This window comes from Diprion similis, chromosome 11 (assembly GCF_021155765.1).
Source record: "Diprion similis isolate iyDipSimi1 chromosome 11, iyDipSimi1.1, whole genome shotgun sequence".
Lineage (NCBI taxonomy): Eukaryota > Metazoa > Arthropoda > Insecta > Hymenoptera > Diprionidae > Diprion > Diprion similis.
In genome coordinates this window covers 9,636,651-9,660,524 of record NC_060115.1, presented here as the reverse complement: position 1 = coordinate 9,660,524, position 23,874 = coordinate 9,636,651, and the positions used below count along the sequence as shown (strand labels likewise).

Sequence of the window (23,874 nt, the reverse complement as noted above, 5' to 3'; positions counted from 1 at the left end):
ATATTGAAAAAATGTCGGTTTCCCCGTCTCTCCGTTTCGTCTTTTATTCTTAATTTTTAATTTTACTCCGATCGGCGAAACGCCCCAAGATGCAAAAGGTCCGAGGGTGACAGGTCGGTTCGATGGCTGGCGGATGGGTGAGCGTCAACTTCCCTTGTGGATGGTAAACACGCGAAGAGATATTACACGAATGTACAAGGTACGAGGACGTACACGCGGCAAGTATAAGGCAATGAGCCTGACGACTTTGGGGACGGGACTTAAAATAAAACAGCAGACATATTAACTGGCTGGAGTAGTACCGTATATATACAGGATACCATATTTCTTCCGTGCAGGATGAAAAAACTTTACCGCCTTGGAAAAAAATCCACCCCCTCCTCCTCCTCTTCACCGTCGTTTCTATTTTTATGTACGCTTTATAGAAAAAATCAAGGAGACACATTCGAAAAAAGTGCCATTTCTTCCTCCGGTTATACCGGTATCACAGCTTAAGACCGCGCCCTCGCTTTTGGGGTGATGGGTGGGTACTAAGTCTGCTCCTTAACCGTCATCTACGTATGTTGGGTGAAAAAATTCTCCCCTCTTTCCCCTGTTGGCTTTCATTAAGGGCTCACTCCCGCGTCCATCCGTTGCCAAGTTCCGCTCGTTTATCCGGAGCACCGACCGCGTGTATTTACTACTCCGTATTTGAATTGTTCTACAAATGTTGACATTTTTTCATCGATCAAACCTACATTTTTTTTTAAATAGGTTTTACTCTGTTTATGTATTGATATATTCAAATCATCGAATTTGAGACGGTATTTTCAACTTGTTGAATTTTTTTACGCATCTGTTTGCGCTATAATTACAAACACAAATATCTTGAAGAAAACACGACCTCTCTGAAAATCGTAAATTAAAATTTGCAACAGCCTGAAATGATCTTATTTTCTTAATGTTTCTCTTTGTTCGTGAACTGCACGAATCATGCGTTCAACAGTCAAGGGGTGATTTTCCTTATGTCGTTCAAATTCGATTCGTAAAATTCTCTGTCCGTGAGTCGGAACCATCCATGACCAACGTTGCGTTCCTCGAGTCGATTGTGTCCGGCGGCGATGGTCTAACTGTGAACATCCGGGGAAGAATAGATCAATTTCGCTGCTGCGGCCGCAGCGAGTTACGGAGGTATCAAGTGTAAATTTCTCGACTAGTAGGTAGTATACAAGGCGTATTACACCTGGTCAGAGATTTTACTCGCGCCACGTCGCCGTGTGGTCAAGAATATCGGTACCCGAAGACTCGACGTCGACATCCGGGCGTGCAATGACGCTGGATGTAATATCTTGTGGAAAACGATCGTCCAGGCGATGGATTTCGGGTCCTTTTTTGTTTTTCCATTGCCTTGCCGTCGCGTCGTCGGTAGCGTAAAGTATAATGCGCGTCAAAACGGATTAGCCCGAGAGAAACGTAATAATGGCTGATCGAGGCGATCAGCGGATGTGTGCAGCTATGAAAGGTCTACTTATCCGAGAAATTTGCGATGCCGGATCACTCGGGCAAAGAATCGCATAGAGATTTGCCTCCTTTCAGTGCGTCCCACCTATCCGGCCCACGGCGAAGGGTCCGGACCGAAAATTCAAAAAGGCACTTAAACCGTACACTAGCTGCGTCTTCACTGACGATCGTCTCCCCCTGTTTCATACCTGTGGCTGAAGCACGAGTGCCGCACTGTGTTCGGCCCATCCGTCATCGGCTTGTTTACCGAAAAACTCGAAAATCCCTGCGCCGCACCAGAGGAGGTGAACTCGAAATCTCCCCTGATTTCCTACCTTTTCTATATAACTTTTCAGCCTTTTTCACCAAACTCGTAAGCCGCGACGTCGATCAAAATGCGTACACGCATGTACCCAGATGGGTGCATGTTATTATACCCTGGGCTCCTGCAGCCGAATGCCTTATAGATCCGCGCTGCGCTTAGGGATAAAGATCACGAGACGCGTGCTCCTCGAATGATGAAGGGTTAAGAATGGTGGAGAAAAGAGAGGAAGAGAGAAAAAAAAACCGTGGAGGAAAGGGTTGCCCGAGTTGAAATAAGGGGTCCCGAGTAAACAATCGACAGAGATCTTTGACGCGATTTTGCGGCACAGTTTTTCTTTGTGTTCATACTTCTTCTTCTCGTCTTGGATCGAAACGGATGATATTTGTTTTGGATCCATTGCCGCCGATCGAAAAATCTCTGTCGCTGCCGATTCGGTTTGACATTTCAAGGTGCGGCACGACTTCGAAAACTTCGCACGCGGGGTTCCTATCACATCTGGAAACTTAGTGCTTCGCTATTTCAAGTCAAATCTGAGATCACAAGATATTTATACTTTATAATAGTGTATAATTTGCACAGGCTTTCAAATTAATTCGAGAATCATAACCGACTATTCGAAATTATTGCCAAGAAATGGGTTTGAGAATTATTTTGACATTTGTTTTCAATGTATTTGATATTTACGAAGGATTGAACAAAATGTCATCCCAAAGACCACCGACAGCAATATTTCCGACGTCTAATTGAAATTCAAATTTCATTCATCAATAACAATAATGGTAATAACAAAAACGAATACACTGAATGAAAACCTGCAACGTGAGAGGCAATAATAAGTGTAAACACGCATAGAATCGGAACGGTTTCGCACGTAAATCAACGAGTAAATTTCATTCTTACACCACTACGTAGGAATAAGAGATTCACTGAGTGACTATCATTCACGTTGCTGAGTTAAAATTCCACGTTCTTTCAAAACGAATGCACAATTTCTCAATACAAAATTTCCATGTTAATAATTAATAAGCTATCAGAGATTATCGCGAATAGTACCGAAATTGTTCAATAACTTTGAAAAATTTTTCAATTTACATATATGTCACCGTATATGAATGATTATATTTCTTATTATACCGAATCCAAGATTAAAACGCGGGATAAAACCGACACTTGAGATTGTCTGTATAATAACCCGCCAGATATTTCGATCCAGGGTCAATAATTTCCCGCTTACCTAATCCTCGAATCTTAAACGAACGTTATGACGTCAATGATCACGTATATATATATATATATATATATATACCTATATATACGGGCGTGATCAAACGATGTTTATATACCGGTAAAGGGCAATAAAGTTTGTCAAAGTGTAAGCAGTTCGATTTGGCGACTTGGCCTCGGGCTAGCACCTTGCGACTAACCGGACTGCACCGCCATTACGATGCGTCGTGATGATAAGAGGAAATAAAAAGAAAACTTACAGGAAATACTCACGGAAATGAGTCTCCGCTGAATATGTTAGGCAATTCGAAAACAAATAAAACCCGGTTAATAAAACGCCCGGTCACTTCAGATCGTTTAGTTTCATTTCGTTTCATCTTGACTGACTGTATCCCCCCTCCTCCCCCCTCATCCTCCCTCATCACTCTCTTGCAGCCGCTATCTCTGCGAGTTAAAACTGGTTTTTTGGTCCTTGATGATCATTTGGTCCTTCGCGCTCGGCTCATCGCCTAGTCCGTCGTTTATCCTTAAATCTTGATACCTGTTTTGATTTATCCTTCTGGGATTTTGCCACCTGTTGGCGCGGTATAGCGGATATTTAAATTTATCACGCATATACCGCTCAACTTGACATTTTTTTTTACTTTTTCCCTTCCTGCTTCTTCGACTCACCGCATATTGATTACGTAATCTCGATAATCTCGACTCTCTACAATTGTGCAAACGAGGCCTTTGACTGATCTTGAAAGATGAGAACGGTTTAAATTTTCACTTCTGATTCTGGACCGGCTGAAAATGTACGGTTGTAATGAAGAAGAGAAAAAAATTCCTAATCGACTATCCGCAGATGAGTTGGTCTTTTTTATTCCGAAATCCGTAGGAGACCAGTCTGAGGTTCCGGTCAAACGTATTCGCTCGTATAATTTATTGAAATTAACCATTTGCATAGTTGGGCTAAAATTCCATCCAAGGCCAGCTTCTGCCCGAGCTATCTCGCCAGGTACCATAGTTATACGTACATATCTACAATGCGTGAAGGCGGATAGTGAAGCTAACTTCTAATTAAAAATTCTCACATCTCGTCCAAAGTTCTGCTGTCCGCACATTGTAGGAAATTAATGACCAATCAAGCGTTAGGCGTTCGCGGTCGCGAAATGCCAGACACGTAATATGAAGCATTCTTACTGCCACGAGGCACGCTCTGTCGTGCCAAATTTCGTTGTTTTTTTTTTCTTTTCATTTCTTTTTATTTTGTTTACTAGCGAGATTTGTTGTTCAACGTTCAGTTTTGTCAAATTAAATACGAGAACTCGGTTGAAATTGATTTTTTTATTACAATCGCAATTTGTAAATCGGCTCTTGACTACCTTCATCTTTGCTCCCAAACTATTCACCACTATAAAGCTATCAACCACTGTCCAACTTATACTTGTGTCCTGTGACGAACACACCGTCACCATCACCATTAAAGACTTAGCCTTGGGCTAGCGTTTACGAATTCAATAAATATTATTCACATTCTCCATTATAATGAGCGAATCCCAAAGAGTTTCGGAGAAGAAAAGAAGAAAGAAAGATAAGAAAAGAAAGGAAATAATTAATTTTAAAGAAGAGAGAAAAAGCCCGCTGATCGGGGACGGAAGGAGGGAGGGGGGGGGGCAGTGATAAAAAAAGAATTTCCACTATATACGTCACATCGATGTTTGATTCCTCAGTGCGCGTTACTTAATGAATTAATCACAAGTGAACCCGAGTTTCGGGTATATTATATGAGAAATATTTAAAGAAATGTTTCAATTCTCAGGAAATGCAATTTTGCAGAAATATCGCGATATGCGTCGCTCGCGCGGTTTTCATGACCGTGACTGAATCTAATAAATTATGAATAGATAGTAATAATAAATGATACTTCGAACCTGTAACTCCGTCTAGAAGTGGAAATGGATATTAGATACCTACGTCGTAATGATCGAAGTGTAATTCCGTGTGAAACATAAAGTAAAATTATCGTGAAAACGGGGAAAAAAAAAAAAATAACAAGATGAAAACAATATACAGGGCAAAAGGCAGGTTGCATCGTAATTGGCTTCCAGATAACAGTCGTTCGGCGAATGAAGAAGAATTAGGAAGTAAGTGCAGGAAAGAGATCACACGCTAGTCCCGGCGGAAGAACTCAACGGGCTTTTCTATCTTGATGTTTCATTTGTCTGAAAGAGAAAAGGGGCAGGAAGATGAAGAATTGTCGGTTGGAGAGGAGGAGTAAGAAAAGTGCGGCTCGGGTGGGGTGAAAAAATAGCGAAAGGAAAAAATTTAATTTTATATTTCAATCTCGGCGGACCGAGGTCCGTTTACGACGGGTAATTGTTGCAGTCGCCGAAGCATTCCATCGAGTTCCTTGAAACCAACGCGAAGTATAATATCCGCCGGGAATGGCTTATACTTATAAAACCAAGTGTCAGTCAGAGCATAGAGACGATAACGCTTATTATACTTGAGCAACAAGTACTATTGCGATTGTTCATCCTCGGGGCATCTATCGGCCGCCGCGTTGCATCCACCCAAGTTTCTTCCTCTTTCCGCAGAACCTCGAGCTTGAAAGCTCGCTTCTTCCTTCACCCTGCAGCTCCGTGGTATCCACTCCGTTCTAACGACGTAATTTTAAAGGTAAGCTTAGTTAGGCGGAAGTTCCGAACGACCCGCCTGCAATTACGACGGTCAGCTCACTGCCGTTTCACCGCAGTGCGGAAATTCGTGGGAAGCAAAAAATGAAAAAAGAGAAAAAAAAAAAAAAAATAGAAGAAGAAGAATCATTTCAACAGGAAGAAAATATTAAAGACTGCACTGGTTTTGCGTTAGTAAATCCAAGGATCGTTAGGACTGCGGAAAGACATGCGATCGAAACGCACCGCACGCGTCTCTTCTTCTGATCCTTGTCTGAACGACCATTAATACTGTAACTGCATCGGTCGATTCGCTAATCGATGGGCGTCATTTATTTATTTATCTATTTTGTTTCTCTCTCCCGTCGCTTCTCAGCTCAGTTTTTTGCTTTTGTTCGCACTTCAGCTGTGTAAATCGAGTCTCGACTAGGCATCAAAGAGTTACGGCTGGTAATTACCTCGGCAACACGGGTGCGCAAAATTATTTGACGCGCAGGTCAGGGCCGGCGAAGATCGGTGATCTGCGATCTCGAACACCAGCACCGCGTGCAGTCCGACTACGGTGGACTTTCCGGAAGATGTTTCTGTTTCTTTTTTTTTTTTTTTTTTTTGCGCCTTCCTTTTTTTCCAAAAGAAAAATATTATACCGCAACTCGACTTCGTCCAAAGCAGCATCGTTAAATATGTACCAAAGGCGATGTCGCGCATCTGGATTTAGGAATAAATTTGTAGCAGGATCACGTGTGAGCGCAAAAGAACTTAGGTACCAACCTAACTATACCGATATACCTACTCGATTCCGTGTTTCAGAACCTACGCGTATTTCTCTCGACTCTGCTTCTCTCTCTTTCTCGCCTTTTTCCTCTCTCCGGCTCCCTCCATCTCGCGCCGAGTCTGATCCAGACTTCTAGGACACGGACTATACTAGGTGTGTGTAATAAGGCATCGTCTCCGGACTATACGGCGTTCTTGTGCGGCCAGAGGCGAGATTACGTGGGCCTTGCGCGAACTTGACTTCTCTGCAAGGACAAATTTCGAAAGGAGGAAATAAAAAATATCACTGCACAGATTGGTGGATTGCTCTCGTGAATATATAGACATCGGTGTGTGTTTGTGTCTCTGTGTGTATACACAATATATGAGACCGCGAAAGGACGTGTGCCGTCAGCTGTTAAATTATATCATTACCTACGTCTATAAACCTACCTACCTACCTACCTACCTGCCTGGCTGCCTGCCTGCGGCCCAGCTTTACAACACACGTGACGGTTTTTTTTTTCTTGATTCTAGTCTTTTTCTTTTTTCTTTTTTTTTATCACCGAGATACATACCTTAGATTATACATAGTTGATAATCGTTTGCGTAAATATTAATGTTCTGGGCTTACACACGTTTTTCAAGCTTACACATTTTAACACATTTCAATCCTTCGAGTTCAAAATTCCGAAGTTCGAGCCAGCCATAGGTGCTTGTACTTCAAATTTGGCCGGAACTAAGTTTGCAACGTGCATTCGCAGAGTTATTATTTTTATTACTAATATAATGATCAGTTATACATTTACTGGCTGTAATGCATAGGTCTAGTTATGTCCCATCTATGGTAAAGCGAAGAATGCTGTATAGGGTCACCAGGCATCAGGCAACACTGTTTTGCCGTCAACTTACTGTGAAGCTTGGAATAACTGCAATGAACAAAATTACGTCCTGCACCCGTTTGGTATTTAATACCCCGTTATACTTTCATCAATAATCCACTCGCTTTGTTTCGGATCGGAATTATGTGTATTTCGGTCATGTTTGTATCGTCGAGTTATAATCGTATATTGTACCTCTCTTTGACAAGCTGGTATGTTTTAATTAAATTTACTTTTTTATTATTAATTTCAATCCCTGAATTTATTCCAATCGTATCGTAAAGCAGTGTCGAAACAAGTTCATATAGATAGATTAAAGATAGGTACATATATAGAGTCCTTTCAGGCTCCGGGATCAAACCCCCTAAGAACCGCAAAAGATTAAAGGGTTCTATGCAATCAGGCAGTAATATAGATATAGCGAATGGTGGGAGAGTACAGAATATCAGATGAACTTAAAAACTGCAGAAGATAAAAGTAGATTGAGTTACAAATTAGTTCAGAGTCTCCGTCTCGCGGTGCGCAACTCCTGTGTCAAATAACGAAATAACCGTTTTTACGCAGATGAATTTATCTTCATACTCGCTATTTCCCAAATGCGGTGCAGTTCGCTAACCCTCCACCTTTCCGGGCTGATGTTCCGATTGCGTTATACGAAATAAAAGCGTGCACGAGACGAGAGGCGGGGAGAGCCTGAAGGATCGGCGTCGCGGCGGCCGGCCGGCCGGCAGACCGGCTCGCGGGTACAAAGCAAAGTAAAGCGGATCCCTAATATCTCTCAGAATCTCGTGACGAAGATGAATTATTTGTGCGTCTGTGGTTTATGAGCGCAGAGGCGTCTCTATGCGGTAGCTGCGCGGCCAGTCAGGTAGCCCCCGGGGCGATTCCATGATAGACAAGGCCAGCCTCTCTCGACGTCTCGTATGTGCTCGCCGCTGCGGCCGCCGCTCGTTCCTCCTTGGAATTTATTTATAACCAGGCAGGTAGCGGGTACGCCCGGACGGTGGGGCTTGCGCCCGATGTCGCCGAATCGACGAGGAGCCGTTGGTACCGCCGGAAAAGCAAAGGCGACGCGTCCTGATTAGGGCGGAAACCACCCTCTTCCTTGAAGCCTCGAATCGCAGCGCCGTTGCAACCGCACAGCGTACAGTGGGTTCCGATTAATCGCAAGAATTGCACGCGTTATAGCTGATCGTGTGTCCTCCTGATGATTTAGGTAGGAATTTACCTGCTGGTCTAATGGTGTCAAAGTCTAAGCACCTGATCGAGTCTCCTCTAGGCAAGCTGCAGCTCGGTAAACAATGCTGGAAACAAGAAAAAATCATCGAACGCGTTAAGGAGGCAAATATTGGCTCGCTGTCTCTTAGAGTAGTAGAGACGGTTTTTCAATTAGATTTAGCGTTCAGGCTTGAAACGACAAACTCGATCTTTTCTCCCGACTCTTAGTGTTTTGGAGTACACGCGGTGTCTTGAAAATTAGCATATACGTGCGCACCTCTTTTCTGCTCCCGGATTCAATGGTTTTGGATGAGAATGCTATCAGTTGGAACATGCAACGAATCGCGGATCGCCGATAATTATAGGTTCACTAGCGATACGGTTGAGCTTGGAGTTGCACTGGACAGGGATTCAAACACACCCTGTCTGTTTGGCATTTGTAGAGAAATATTTCTGTTACGAATCTTGCAAAAATCCTGACACATTGATAACCGTGAAAATGTTTCTTGTTGTTCCAGATATTCGGGAGCAAAGCGGACCTGCAACTTCACACGCAGATACACATGCGAGAGGCAAAACCGTACAAATGCACACAGTGTTCGAAGGCGTTCGCGAACTCGTCGTATCTCTCGCAGCACACGAGGATTCACCTTGGCATAAAACCGTACCGATGTGAGATATGCCAACGAAAATTCACCCAGCTCAGCCACCTTCAGCAGCATATCAGGACGCATACTGGTGACAAACCGTACAAATGCAGGCACCCTGGATGCACGAAGGCGTTTAGCCAACTGAGCAACCTCCAGAGCCACTCGAGGTGTCACCAGACCGATAAACCGTACAAGTGCAACTCGTGCTACAAGTGCTTCTCCGACGAGCCAAGCCTTCTCGAGCACATACCGAAGCACAAGGAGTCGAAGCACCTCAAGACGCACATATGCCAGTACTGCGGCAAGAGCTACACCCAGGAAACTTACCTGGCAAAGCACATGCAGAAGCACGCGGAAAGGACGGACAAACGTCCGCCGATAATCGGCAGCGGCCTCAGGCCCTCCATCCACGCGATGTCCCACCACCAGGACCACTACTGGCCAAAGGTCAGTCCGGACTCGATGATATCCGACCTGCACGAGCGGCTTCCGCATCACCACACGGACTATCACCAGAACCAGAACTCGGACATGATCCTGCCCCACGGACACAGGGAGTCCATCGAGAACGACTCGCGGCAGCAGACTCCGCAGCCCGGAAACCACCCGAACAGCTCATCGGCGTTCACACCGATATCGTCAATATCCATAAACTCCATATCGTCGATGCAGCACCCCCTGAACCCCCTGAACCACCTCCACTACCCCGGAAGCCACCACCCTGCGTCCAGGCCCTACCTCTACGAGGCGTTTAACCCCCAGAAGTCCTCGCCCACCTCGTCGGCCGGCGTGACTTCCGGCACGACGAGTAATCAGAACGCGACTTCCTTCCCGAATCAGCTGATCAGCTTGCACCAGATAAGGAACTACGCCCACCAACCGAATCTTGGCAACCTAAGTAACCTTGGCAATCTTAGCAATCTTAGCAACCTGAGCAATCTTAGCGCAACTATGGAAAATCACACCCTTCTCGGTGGACTCAAGGAGAAACAGTAACTCACAGATTCGACGTAGCTCAAACGACGGGGAAACCGTCTTATAATATAATAACGTGCAGGACGTAACTATGATTTTCATTTATTTTTCATCCCCCTCGTCGAGGGTGAAGAGTAGATGTGTGAGCCGTAATACGTCTTGGACATTCCAGAACGATCGTGGTGGATATTTTTAATTTGTGTTTTTTTTTTTGTTTTTACACCACCCTTTTTTATCGAACCCACGATCATTCATTCACACTAATACACTATACCGATTTAGCAAGAATAATGCAACAGCGTTTATTTTTTGAATTTTTTTTTTTCATTCAATTTTCGTAAACTTTGTTATTTTTTTTTTCTTCAACCTTCGATAAATCTACTTCGTTTCATTCTCACGCGTATACATAATTTAGAGATCTCCGTAGAATTATGAAAACAAGGACGAGCAACAGTACTTACTACCATACCAAGAAAGTATATATATAAGGAGGGCAGGTATCTTCCGGTGTTGATAATGGAAGAAGTATAAATAGGTACCTAAATACTATAGATAGTTGAAAGCGAGGGACATGAGTAATGAGAGTGAAATTCATTGTGTTGCGAAGAAGGGCCAGGGGGAGGGAGAGAATTTCTTGAAATCACGAAAATAAGTGTCCTATCAGGTTGGTTCGGTTCTACCTAGCTCTAAGTCAGCCGAATTATACTGAAACTGCTTTACCAATTTTGATTTTTGGTATACACGTTGGAAAAAAACTAATATCTGAAGGGGGCACAATAAATTCAATTCATGAGCAAGCGAAAGTGCGTTTGAACATCTGTAAAGAGAAGGATGAAGAAGACGTATGTATAGCATAGCATAGGGTTTGACTGCATGCAGGAAGGAAGTAAAATAATTTGGAGAAGAATAGAAGAAAGGGAGGGAGAAAAACTAAGGTGTCGAACACAAAGTGGTACGCGAAACCTCTTGTAAATAGCTATTATATAAATATATAAATAAATATTATATATTATTATTATTATTATTATTAATTAATTAATTATTATATTAATAGGTGTGTAAGGTATATAATATAGACGTATAATACAATTATAAGTACCTACCATTAAAGGGAAAGAATAAGAAACCGTGTCCATTATTACGAATTCCGAAAGACTTAAGATGAATCGGATGAATACATTGCGACGTTGAAAAATCCGGCAGTCAACAATTGGCGATTGAATGTTTCATTTTTTATTTTTCAAACTCTAGGTATATCGTTACCTAATCAATTGTTTGATCAATTCAATGATTATTGTTATTGACTCAACGGTTCTAGTTTCCTTTATTTCGTATCTGTATTTATCAAACTCGGTTTTGTTTATTAAGATTCCCTTCTATTTTCTTCCTTGGTATGAATAATTTGAACAGCTGCGTATATGGTGTGTACCTATAATTTCTCGTCAAAGTTGGCCGCAGGGATGAGTAAACGGTAAACAGTACACAAAACTTGGATAAAACCAAGCAAATGAAGAAGAGAAACCAACACGCGAACATGCAGACACTCGTACACAAGTGTAGATTTTAAGCGAAGAAGACAAAAGAAACAAAAAACACTGTAGATAATTTCTTGTTATGGTGCATATAAAATACGGTGGGTTTTGTTATATACATAATTATACGACGAGGAATCTGAATTATATTTTATAAAAATTAATTCAGTCTCCTCTTCCTCCATTGTATGTCCATCGTTGCGCCTCACCTGTGCTCAAGTTGTTTATTATTAGTTTGTTATTAAGAAAGTATAATATTATCTATACCTATATTATTACGAAATATTATATGTATAATCACTTTTTGGGTTATTTTTTTCCTAATTATTTCGGAAGTATAAAAAAAACACGCACGCATCATCGTTACATATATATATATGTTATATATATAATATATTATATGTTATATATATATGTCTATATATATGTATAATATAGTGCCGCCAGAGCGCGCGCCACAGAACCTCTTTTTTCATATACCTTATTATATGTAAATATATCCAATATTAAAAAAGGAATGCAGTGGACATTTAAAGAAAACGAACAATTACAGAAAAAAGAACAAATGAAATAACACCAAACGTTTTTTTTTTTTTTTTTTTTATTTCCCACAGAGGGAAGTGAGCGAGAAAGGGGCGGCAGGGGGAAGGGAGAAGGGGGGTGGGGGGTGTAAAAGAGACCAGAAACAATCCCTATGCTTTAATTGTGATTTTTTTCTGTCTAATTATTTTTAGTTTAATTAATTATAATGATAATTATTATTTCGTTTAATAAACTATTACGTTAAAAGAAATTTCATTTATATATTTGCCCTGAGTTTGTTTTATTGTTGTGTGTATGTGGTTGCGCAATTTTTTTTTTCATTTTTGTCTTTTTTTTTTCTTCCGATACTCTTCTGGTCGTACATTTTTTTTTGCCTTTACTAGTTGTAATTTTGTTTTTCATAATCGCTACTCTTATCAAAACATACAGATCCAATTACCCACTTGGTTTCACGTTGCAATCTATTACACAACTCATATTGCACATTTTTTTCTCCCTTGAGTCGAAAGATTTAGAATCGGCCCGTTTTTAATGTCACTATTTCCTTCATTCATTTATTGACCGCAAAAAAACCCTTGACTCTTTCACAAGAAGTGCATTATGCAGGCATTAAATCGTCATTAGCTAGGCTCTTGAAATTTGTTTAATCATCGCTTGTATTTATTACAATTTTTCTTCAATTTCCTGTTTTTTGCACTGTTTTTTTAGCATTTACCCCTACCTACTACTCTGTGTACCATCCCTCCACCTGTGGTTCGTACTTTTTTCAATACTCAAAGGAAAAAGATTATATATAATAAATAAATTCCAAGCGACAGTAACGCCAAACGTTCCAAACGTTCAGACATAAGCCGTCCAAACAAATTGAGGTTTTCATCATGGGGAAGTACAGTTTCGGCTATTATTCCGGAACTCGTTGAAATTTAACTAATCCATTTATCTGAATTTTTTCTCCTTTTATTCTCTTGCTCATTCTCGCTTTCCATGAGCGCTGTACCGTTTGTATAAAGATTGAAGCAATCTCTGGATTGAAAAATGAAAAATTTTCATCATTTCTTTTTCAATCTAACATCGAATAAACCTCCTCGTTGCGCCTGCCAATTTGCAACTGAGCTTACACTCGTCTAAACAGTGTAGTGGTTGCCATCTAACGGCCTCCGCGAGGAGTAGAATGAAAAGTTTTCTTGCGAAACGGTAAGGAGCGAAACTTCGCGTGTAAATGTGAAATCGAAATAACATTCAAACATAAACTTAATTCAACTATGTGATTTCCATTTGCATTTTTGTATTTTCGACATTATCGACAGATGACATTGTAGCGTTATACGGCATTATTGTGGGGAGTATAATTGGTATACAAAACTTCGTAGTTAAAAAGTTTTTTTTATTGAATTTCGTTATATTTCACCCTTTATTTCTGTGGAAACAAATTTTACAAATGTTAGCAATACTCGAGCATCTATCTACTATTCGGACTAGATCTAAGAACTAGAAAAAAATATTTCTACCAACTACGATATTTAACGTTTTTAATCGCTTGGAAGTATGAAAAAAAATTTTCAAGGAACCGGATGTTTGCAAAAGTCATTTTAAATGTTTGAATAAATTTTAATAATATATGTATATATATATTATCTATGTATATACATATATACTACTGTACTATCGATAACAATTAGCTGATTGTGAGTAAAAGACCGCATGCATGTATGTCAGCGAGAGATAGAGAGAGAGAGAGAGAAAATCAGAGAGAAGGATTATTATTTATAGACAATGCGATGTAAGCACAATATTGCATGGCGATGGTACGAACAGAACTGTGATATTTTATTGTATAAATCAAAAAAAAAAGAGAAAAAAGAACAAATTAAAACTATGTAGAAATGGATAATGGATGGTTGATGTATTTTACAAAAGTGGATCTTTGGAGTGATTATACGATAATCTCAGAAATGTACAGGCTCTTTGTGAAGGTTTGGGAATTCGATTGACAATTTTGAAGGCACTTTTTTCTTAACTATTTTCCATAAAATTTATCGTAAAAGTGGCTCATACTACGAGTACTTTACTTTTGCCACCGGTGAATCTGACAAGTGGGACATGAGTCGAGGCATCAATAGGCAACCTAACATACAGCGGTGTCAACTCGGGCTCGCCTTTAACGGAGTAGGCATTTCACGAAGAGCCTGTATTTTCCAAATTGATAAAAGCTCAGTGTCTGATCGTTTCCTATTTGTAAAATACTAAATGTTTCACATAAAGAAAGAAAAGAAAATGAAAACAAAATAAATACTGTCTCAATGCAAACATAATATTAAACAATTTTAATTAATAGATAGTAATCAATTATTGTCTGTAACTTTCGACACTCGCCCTCACGATGAAAATAATCACTATTTTCAAGAATAATAAATGCGAACATCACTGTCCCGCATTTCCAATGCGAACTTCAAGTGCAATAGATTAACTATTATAAAAGATTTATTAAATATAGCACAAAATAAAGGTTATTAATATTAGGTATTATTAAACATAAACGTAGCAAAGGTAATAGTATAATATAGAAGCAAACATAGCTCAACAGTTCTATAACGAAACGGTCGAGCACATTTTTATACAATATAACCCAAAAATCTGACATTGTACAATCAATTTTCATACATACAGATTATACTTACTTCTGGTACCATTTCATTTCCGGTTAAATTGAGTTAAATAACAACATCCACTCGCCACGTATCTTTCTGCCAGTTATTCATTGTGCGTAATATCCATTTCGTGCGAGAATGAATTGCGACACTTTATATTGCCCAAGGAATTAGAAGTTTATTACTCGCTGTAGATGAAGCTAAACACCTAAAACTGATTAAGCACACTCTTACAATTAAAATTGATCAAGTATTTCATGTTCACTTGGTACAATAGCAATATATGGTAGATAAACCGTACACTGGACATAAAAATGATATATTAGCAAAGCTGACCATTTCGCGGTAAAATTGAGGGGCTAACAACATTACATCTATCGTAATAGATTATAGACTCGAATCGAATTTGTCTTTGATGTCGTTAGACGTTTTATTGTTTCTATAGACACGCGTAAAATGGATATAACTACCGTATGGATAAATTTGAAAAATTATGTCGGCTCATTCATACACATATACCTTTATATGTAGTACGCATCAACATCAATAAGTGATTATATTTAAATTGCGATACAACGAAATCACGTTATTTAGGAAAAGATAAAGTTAGTCTCTATTAATTTTATAACAAGTTTAATCTCTTTTAACGTGAGCACAACCAACGTACAAAAGTAACAAAGTATTCTTTGACAGAAAATATGATTGAGAATTAATAAAAGAAACAAGTGAGATACTACATCGCAAAGAGTGATACTTTCGTTTGCAGTGAATTAACAATTCGTCGCAGTGTTAGAACGTCACGGAAAAATTGAAACTGAATTACTACTGCGAATACAGATGGTGACTGAATCTCGATGCTCTGGCGTGCATTATACATATATGCATGTGGATACGCAAAATTGGCTTATTGGCACGATGTTACTCCCCGAAAGTGTCACAGAGTATTTTTTATAATACTTATTTCGAATGGTACACAATCACAATTTGTATTCACAGACTTATGATCAAGATAAGATAATTTGAATTCCCAATTACTACTGGTCATATTTCAACCTGTGTAAAGCACCCTACACGCTAACTGTTCGTCCTTTATAACAAATATAGCAGAACTTACCTCTTAATGTCATTTCATCGAGTCTCTCTTAGGAAACCTGCAAGAAATACCAAGCGAAATTTGTATCCGTGTTTCTTGAACGGACGAAATGTCGATCACTACCACGTGCTTATTCGAACTTGCTTTCAGCAGATTTCTAAGGGAGACACGACAAATTATTTATTTCCCTGTACCTCTGATCTGCTTCCCTGAGATTCACCTGTGATAGGTTCTCAGCCATCACTAACATTTCCGAAACTTATGCATAAGATCATGACGCAGTTCGTCGTGGAGTTGATATTCTTGTTTTCGCTGTTCAACTTCAAAATTCCTTGGTACGGTTTGTTTGCATTGTCAGTTTAAAATGTTTATAGACTATTTGTATTGAGCATCCTGTAGAAGTGCAATGATATGTGGTATGCGAGAAGTTGCAAGCAAATACAGGAACATCGATGGAAGTTCAAAATAAAATATTTCACTGCAAAATAGCAAATTCTTGAGCTGGATTTGCAGCTGTCGCCAATGAACGCCGAGTGATAGGAAATATGTCATATTTCAGACATGCGTTCTGAATTTTTCGTCCGGTGATGCCTTTGATGTAGTAAAGTACTGACGAATGTGAAATCACAGAATGAAGTACGCTACGAAAGAACACAGCTGAACTTGTTTAAACAGGTTACAGAAACATGAACGGCCTTGAAAAAACGATTCTTACTTAGTCCTAAGATGGTCGTAGGGGAAATAAGGAGAACTCCCGGGGAACAGAAAAATTTTTGATTTACTTGTCAGTTGATCATACCATATTCCGAATGTATTTTCAATTCACGGTGAACTTAATGAATTTTTGGAGCAGAAGCCTGCAGCCTTGACAATTGGTCCTACGATATTCCAGGAATATTTTGGATTCGTGGTCACACGATCAATTTCAACACAAAAAGTTTGCAGCTCCTAGAATCACTGAAAATTAAGAAGTTCACGCCGCGACCTTTTTTTGAAGATCTTTGCTGAATAATCAAAAAAGCTGAAAGTGATTCGTTCTGGATAAGTTCTGATTCGTTGTAGCCGCATGACTAGATTTTTCTCCGTATTTCGGTTGCATATTGTCAGGTCTTGATTCGCAAATGAAATTATTTCATTGATTCTCTTTAATGACTTTCCTTTACGGATAAAATCAATGCAGCGCGGTATGAATTCGCAGCAAGCAATGAATAAAAGTCCAAGCCAGAAAAGAAAACGCTCTGTTTTCTCATTTTTCTACTGCTCGTCTCTTCATCATGATTTGTCTGCTGCTGTTCCTACGCTATTTTTGATGTGATTTCTGAGTTCCTGATCGTCCGATTAGTGTAGAAAGCATCATAAGGATCGATTGCCAGACAAAAATTTTGCGGTCGAAATAAATCCAAGGCTAACCCCTTTGCATTTTTGGGGGAAAATTTGGAAGATTATTAGAAGTGCGGCAATCAATAATGTAAGGCTGTATTCCAAGGTGATTTTGCACGAACAATCGGTTCAGCATAGTCCGAATACGCTGCAAGCAGCGGATAAAAGTGACAAACAAAAAACAGAGGACGTAATTTCTCAATTTTTCTGCTGGTGGTCTTTGCGTCGTAATTTCTCTGCTGTTGGTTCTACGCTTTTTTTACGGTGTTTTTTTGAGTTCCTGGGGTGCCAATTAGCCAAGGAACGGTCATACAAATCGATTCGGAAACCAGAAATTTTCGGCTACAAAAATCGCAAAAAAAGTAAGGCTAACCCCTTTGTATTTTTGGCGAGAATTTCGACGACATTGTAAAGTGCTGCAATTATTTCTTTGCGGCACTATTCCGACGTAATTTTAACAACACAAACAAAATAATGAAAATAAGTAAGCCGAACCCTTGACACCCTACGCACAAGTTTCCAAACTTATGTGGGGAAGGGCGACGCACTCTACATAGAGGTACACATCGTGGATTATAAGTTAATTTTCACGCAGACAGGAGTGGAAAAAAAAAAAAAACAAAAAAAAACATTGTATAAAATTACAAGTATAACTGTGTAGCGTATTTTTGAAAAATGTATTGTGTTCACCGAAATGGAAGATATCCAATAAACTAAACTAAACTAAACTAAACTAAACTAACCCCTTTGCATTTTTGGTGAAAATTTCGACGACTTTGAAAAGTGCTGCAATTAATTCTGTAGGGCACTATTCCGACGTAATTTTGCGAGAGAAATCGATTAAACGCAGTCCCAATACGCTGCGAGCAACACCTGTAAAGTTACAGCCGAAAAACTCATGATTTTCGTCGTCATTTCTCTGCTGCTGGTCCTACGCTATTTTTTATGTGTTTTCTGAGTTCCTGGGCGTCGAATTGGTCTAGAAAACGTCATACGAATCGATTCCCAGACAAAAGATTTTTCGGCCAAAAAAAATCGAAGGCTAACCCCTTTGCATTTTTGGTGAAAATTTCGACGACTTTGAAAAGTGCTGCAAATAATTCTGTAGGGCACTATTCCGACGTAATTTTGCGAGAGAAATCGATTAAACGCAGTCCCAATACGCTGCGAGCAACACCTGTAAAGTTACAGCCGAAAAACTCATGATTTTCGTCGTCATTTCTCTGCTGCTGGTCCTACGCTATTTTTGATGTGTTTTCTGAGTTCCTGGGCGTCGAATTAGTCTAGGAAACGTCATACGAATCGATTCCCAGACAAAAGATTTTTCGGCCAAAAAAAATCCAAGGCTAACCCCTTTGCATTTTTGGTGAAAATTTCGACGACTTTGAAAAGTGCTGCAATTAATTCTGTAGAGCACTATTCCGACGTAATTTTGCGAGAGAAATCGATTAAACGCAGTCCCAATACGCTGCGAGCAACACCTGTAAAGTTACAGCCGAAAAACTCATGATTTTCGTCGTCATTTCTCTGCTGCTGGTCCTACGCTATTTTTTATGTGTTTTCTGAGTTCCTGGGCGTCGAATTGGTCTAGAAAACGTCATACGAATCGATTCCCAGACAAAAGATTTTTCGGCCAAAAAAAATCCAAGGCTAACCCCTTTGCATTTTTGGTGAAAATTTCGACGACTTTGAAAAGTGCTGCAATTAATTCTGTAGGGCACTATTCCGACGTAATTTTGCGAGAGAAATCGATTAAACGCAGTCCCAATACGCTGCGAGCAACACCTGTAAAGTTACAGCCGAAAAACTCATGATTTTCGTCGTCATTTCTCTGCTGCTGGTCCTACGCTATTTTTGATGTGTTTTCTGAGTTCCTGGGCGTCGAATTAGTCTAGGAAACGTCATACGAATCGATTCCCAGACAAAAGATTTTTCGGCCAAAAAAAATCCAAGGCTAACCCCTTTGCATTTTTGGTGAAAATTTCGACGACTTTGAAAAGTGCTGCAATTAATTCTGTAGAGCACTATTCCGACGTAATTTTGCGAGAGAAATCGATTAAACGCAGTCCCAATACGCTGCGAGCAACACCTGTAAAGTTACAGCCGAAAAACTCATGATTTTCGTCGTCATTTCTCTGCTGCTGGTCCTACGCTATTTTTGATGTGTTTTCTGAGTTCCTGGGCGTCGGATTAGTCTAGAAAACGTCATACGAATCGATTCCCAGACAGAAGATTTTTCGGCCAAAAAAAATCCAAGGCTAACCCCTTTGCATTTTTGGTGAAAATTTCGACGACTTTGAAAAGTGCTGCAATTGATTCTGTAGGGCACTATTCCGACGTAATTTTGCGAGAGAAATCGATTAAACGCAGTCCCAATACGCTGCGAGCAACACCTGTGAAGTTACAGCCGAAAAACTCATGATTTTCGTCGTCATTTCTCTGCTGCTGGTCCTACGCTATTTTTGATGTGTTTTCTGAGTTCCTGGGCGTCGAATTAGTCTAGAAAACGTCATACGAATCGATTCCCAGACAAAAGATTTTTCGGCCAAAAAAAATCGAAGGCTAACCCCTTTGCATTTTTGGTGAAAATTTCGACGACTTTGAAAAGTGCTGCAATAATTTCTGTAGGGCACTATTCCGACGTGATTTTGCGAGAGAAATCGATTAAACGCAGTCCCAATACGCTGCGAGCAACACCTGTGAAGTTACAGCCGAAAAACTCATGATTTTCGTCGTCATTTCTCTGCTGCTGGTCCTACGCTATTTTTGATGTGTTTTCTGAGTTCCTGGGCGTCGAATTAGTCTAGAAAACGTCATACGAATCGATTCCCAGACGAAAGATTTTTCGGCCAAAAAAAATCGAAGGCTAACCCCTTTGCATTTTTGGTGAAAATTTCGACGACTTTGAAAAGTGCTGCAATAATTTCTGTAGGGCACTATTCCGACGTAATTTTGCGAGAGAAATCGATTAAACGCAGTCCCAATACGCTGCGAGCAACACCTGTAAAGTTACAGCCGAAAAACTCATGATTTTCGTCGTCATTTCTCTGCTGCTGGTCCTACGCTATTTTTTATGTGTTTTCTGAGTTCCTGGGCGTCGAATTGGTCTAGCAAACGTCATACGAATCGATTCCCAGACAAAAGATTTTTCGGCCAAAAAAAATCGAAGGCTAACCCCTTTGCATTTTTGGTGAAAATTTCGACGACTTTGAAAAGTGCTGCAAATATTTCTGTAGGGCACTATTCCGACGTAATTTTGCGAGAGAAATCGATTAAACGCAGTCCCAATACGCTGCGAGCAACACCTGTAAAGTTACAGCCGAAAAACTCATGATTTTCGTCGTCATTTCTCTGCTGCTGGTCCTACGCTATTTTTGATGTGTTTTCTGAGTTCCTGGGCGTCGAATTAGTCTAGAAAACGTCATACGAATCGATTCCCAGACAAAAGATTTTTCGGCCAAAAAAAATCCAAGGCTAACCCCTTTGCATTTTTGGTGAAAATTTCGACGACTTTCAAAAGTGCTGCAATAAATTCTGTAGGGCACTATTCCGACGTAATTTTGCGAGAGAAATCGATTGAACGCAGTCCCAATACGCTGCGAGCAACACCTGTGAAGTTACAGCCGAAAAACTCATGATTTTCGTCGTCATTTCTCTGCTGCTGGTCCTACGCTATTTTTGATGTGTTTTCTGAGTTCCTGGGCGTCGAATTAGTCTAGAAAACGTCATACGAATCGATTCCCAGACAAAAGATTTTTCGGCCAAAAAAAATCCAAGGCTAACCCCTTTGCATTTTTGGTGAAAATTTCGACGACTTTGAAAAGTGCTGCAATTAATTCTGATGGGCACTATTCCGACGTAATTTTGCGAGAGAAATCGATTAAACGCAGTCCCAATACGCTGCGAGCAACACCTGTGAAGTTACAGCCGAAAAACTCATGATTTTCGTCGTCATTTCTCTGCTGCTGGTCCTACGCTATTTTTGATGTGTTTTCTGAGTTCCTGGGCGTCGAATTAGTCTAGAAAACGTCATACGAATCGATTCCCAGACAAAAGATTTTTCGGCCAAAAAAAATCCAAGGCTAACCCCTTTGCATTTTTGGTGAAAATTTCGACGACTTTGAAAAGTGCTGCAATTAATTCTGTAGGGCACTATTCCGACGTAATTTTGCGAGAGAAATCGATTAAACGCAGTCCCAATACGCTGCGAGCAACACCTGTAAAGTTACAGCCGAAAAACTCATGATTTTTGTCGTCATTTCTCTGCTGCTGGTCCTACGCTATTTTTTATGTGTTTTCTGAGTTCCTGGGCGTCGAATTGGTCTAGAAAACGTCATACGAATCGATTCCCAGACAAAAGATTTTTCGGCCAAAAAAAATCGAAGGCTAACCCCTTTGCATTTTTGGTGAAAATTTCGACGACTTTGAAAAGTGCTGCAATTAATTCTTTGGGGTACTATTCCGACGTGATTTTGCGAGAGGAATCGATTAATCGCAGTCCCGATACGCTGCGAGCAACACCTGCAAAGTTACAGCCGAAAAACTGCAGATTTTCATCGTCATTTCTCCGCTGCTGGTCCTAGGCTATTTTTCATGTGTTTTCTGAGTTCCTGGGCGTCGAATTAGTCTAAAAAGCGTCATACGGATCGATTCCCAGACAAAAGATTTTTCGGCCAAAAAAAATCGAAGGCTAACCCCTTTGCATTTTTGGTGAAAATTTCGACGACTTTGAAAAGTGCTGCAATAATTTCTGTAGGGCACTATTCCGACGTAATTTTGCGAGAGAAATCGATTAAACGCAGTCCCAATACGCTGCGAGCAACACCTGTAAAGTTACAGCCGAAAAACTCATGATTTTCGTCGTCATTTCTCTGCTGCTGGTCCTACGCTATTTTTTATGTGTTTTCTGAGTTCCTGGGCGTCGAATTGGTCTAGCAAACGTCATACGAATCGATTCCCAGACAAAAGATTTTTCGGCCAAAAAAAATCGAAGGCTAACCCCTTTGCATTTTTGGTGAAAATTTCGACGACTTTGAAAAGTGCTGCAAATATTTCTGTAGGGCACTATTCCGACGTAATTTTGCGAGAGAAATCGATCAAACGCAGTCCCAATACGCTGCGAGCAACACCTGTAAAGTTACAGCCGAAAAACTCATGATTTTCGTCGTCATTTCTCTGCTGCTGGTCCTACGCTATTTTTGGTGTGTTTTCTGAGTTCCTGGGCGTTGAATTAGTCTAGAAAACGTCATACGAATCGATTCCCAGACAAAAGATTTTTCGGCCAAAAAAAAGCCAAGGCTAACCCCTTTGCATTTTTGGTGAAAATTTCGACGACTTTGAAAAGTGCTGCAATTGATTCTGTAGGGCACTATTCCGACGTAATTTTGCGAGAGAAATCGATTAAACGCAGTCCCAATACGCTGCGAGCAACACCTGTGAAGTTACAGCCGAAAAACTCATGATTTTCGTCGTCATTTCTCTGCTGCTGGTCCTACGCTATTTTTGATGTGTTTTCTGAGTTCCTGGGCGTCGAATTAGTCTAGAAAACGTCATACGAATCGATTCCCAGACAAAAGATTTTTCGGCCAAAAAAAATCGGAGGCTAACCCCTTTGCATTTTTGGTGAAAATTTCGACGACTTTGAAAAGTGCTGCAATAATTTCTGTAGGGCACTATTCCGACGTAATTTTGCGAGAGAAATCGATTAATCGCAGTCCCAATACGCTGCGAGCAACACCTGTAAAGTTACAGCCGAAAAACTCATGATTTTCGTCGTCATTTCTCTGCTGCTGGTCCTACGCTATTTTTTATGTGTTTTCTGAGTTCCTGGGCGTCGAATTGGTCTAGCAAACGTCATACGAATCGATTCCCAGACAAAAGATTTTTCGGCCAAAAAAAATCGAAGGCTAACCCCTTTGCATTTTTGGTGAAAATTTCGACGACTTTGAAAAGTGCTGCAAATATTTCTGTAGGGCACTATTCCGACGTAATTTTGCGAGAGAAATCGATCAAACGCAGTCCCAATACGCTGCGAGCAACACCTGTAAAGTTACAGCCGAAAAACTCATGATTTTCGTCGTCATTTCTCTGCTGCTGGTCCTACGCTATTTTTGGTGTGTTTTCTGAGTTCCTGGGCGTTGAATTAGTCTAGAAAACGTCATACGAATCGATTCCCAGACAAAAGATTTTTCGGCCAAAAAAAAGCCAAGGCTAACCCCTTTGCATTTTTGGTGAAAATTTCGACGACTTTGAAAAGTGCTGCAATTGATTCTGTAGGGCACTATTCCGACGTAATTTTGCGAGAGAAATCGATTAAACGCAGTCCCAATACGCTGCGAGCAACACCTGTGAAGTTACAGCCGAAAAACTCATGATTTTCGTCGTCATTTCTCTGCTGCTGGTCCTACGCTATTTTTGATGTGTTTTCTGAGTTCCTGGGCGTCGAATTAGTCTAGAAAACGTCATACGAATCGATTCCCAGACAAAAGATTTTTCGGCCAAAAAAAATCGAAG

General features: G+C 40.4%; 1 protein-coding gene across 1 annotated transcript in view; it reads left to right on the top strand.

Moving 5' to 3' along the window:
* The window catches only part of LOC124412167 (zinc finger protein rotund-like), a 69,866-nt gene extending 57,638 nt beyond the window's left edge, over positions 1 to 12,228 (top strand). The window contains exon 6 of the mRNA XM_046891833.1: positions 9,059 to 12,228. Coding sequence (XP_046747789.1) covers positions 9,059 to 10,186 — 1,128 coding nt within the window. The 3' untranslated portion in view covers positions 10,187 to 12,228. The remainder of the gene's footprint in view (positions 1 to 9,058) is intronic.
* Positions 12,229 to 23,874: the final 11,646 nt, after the last annotated feature.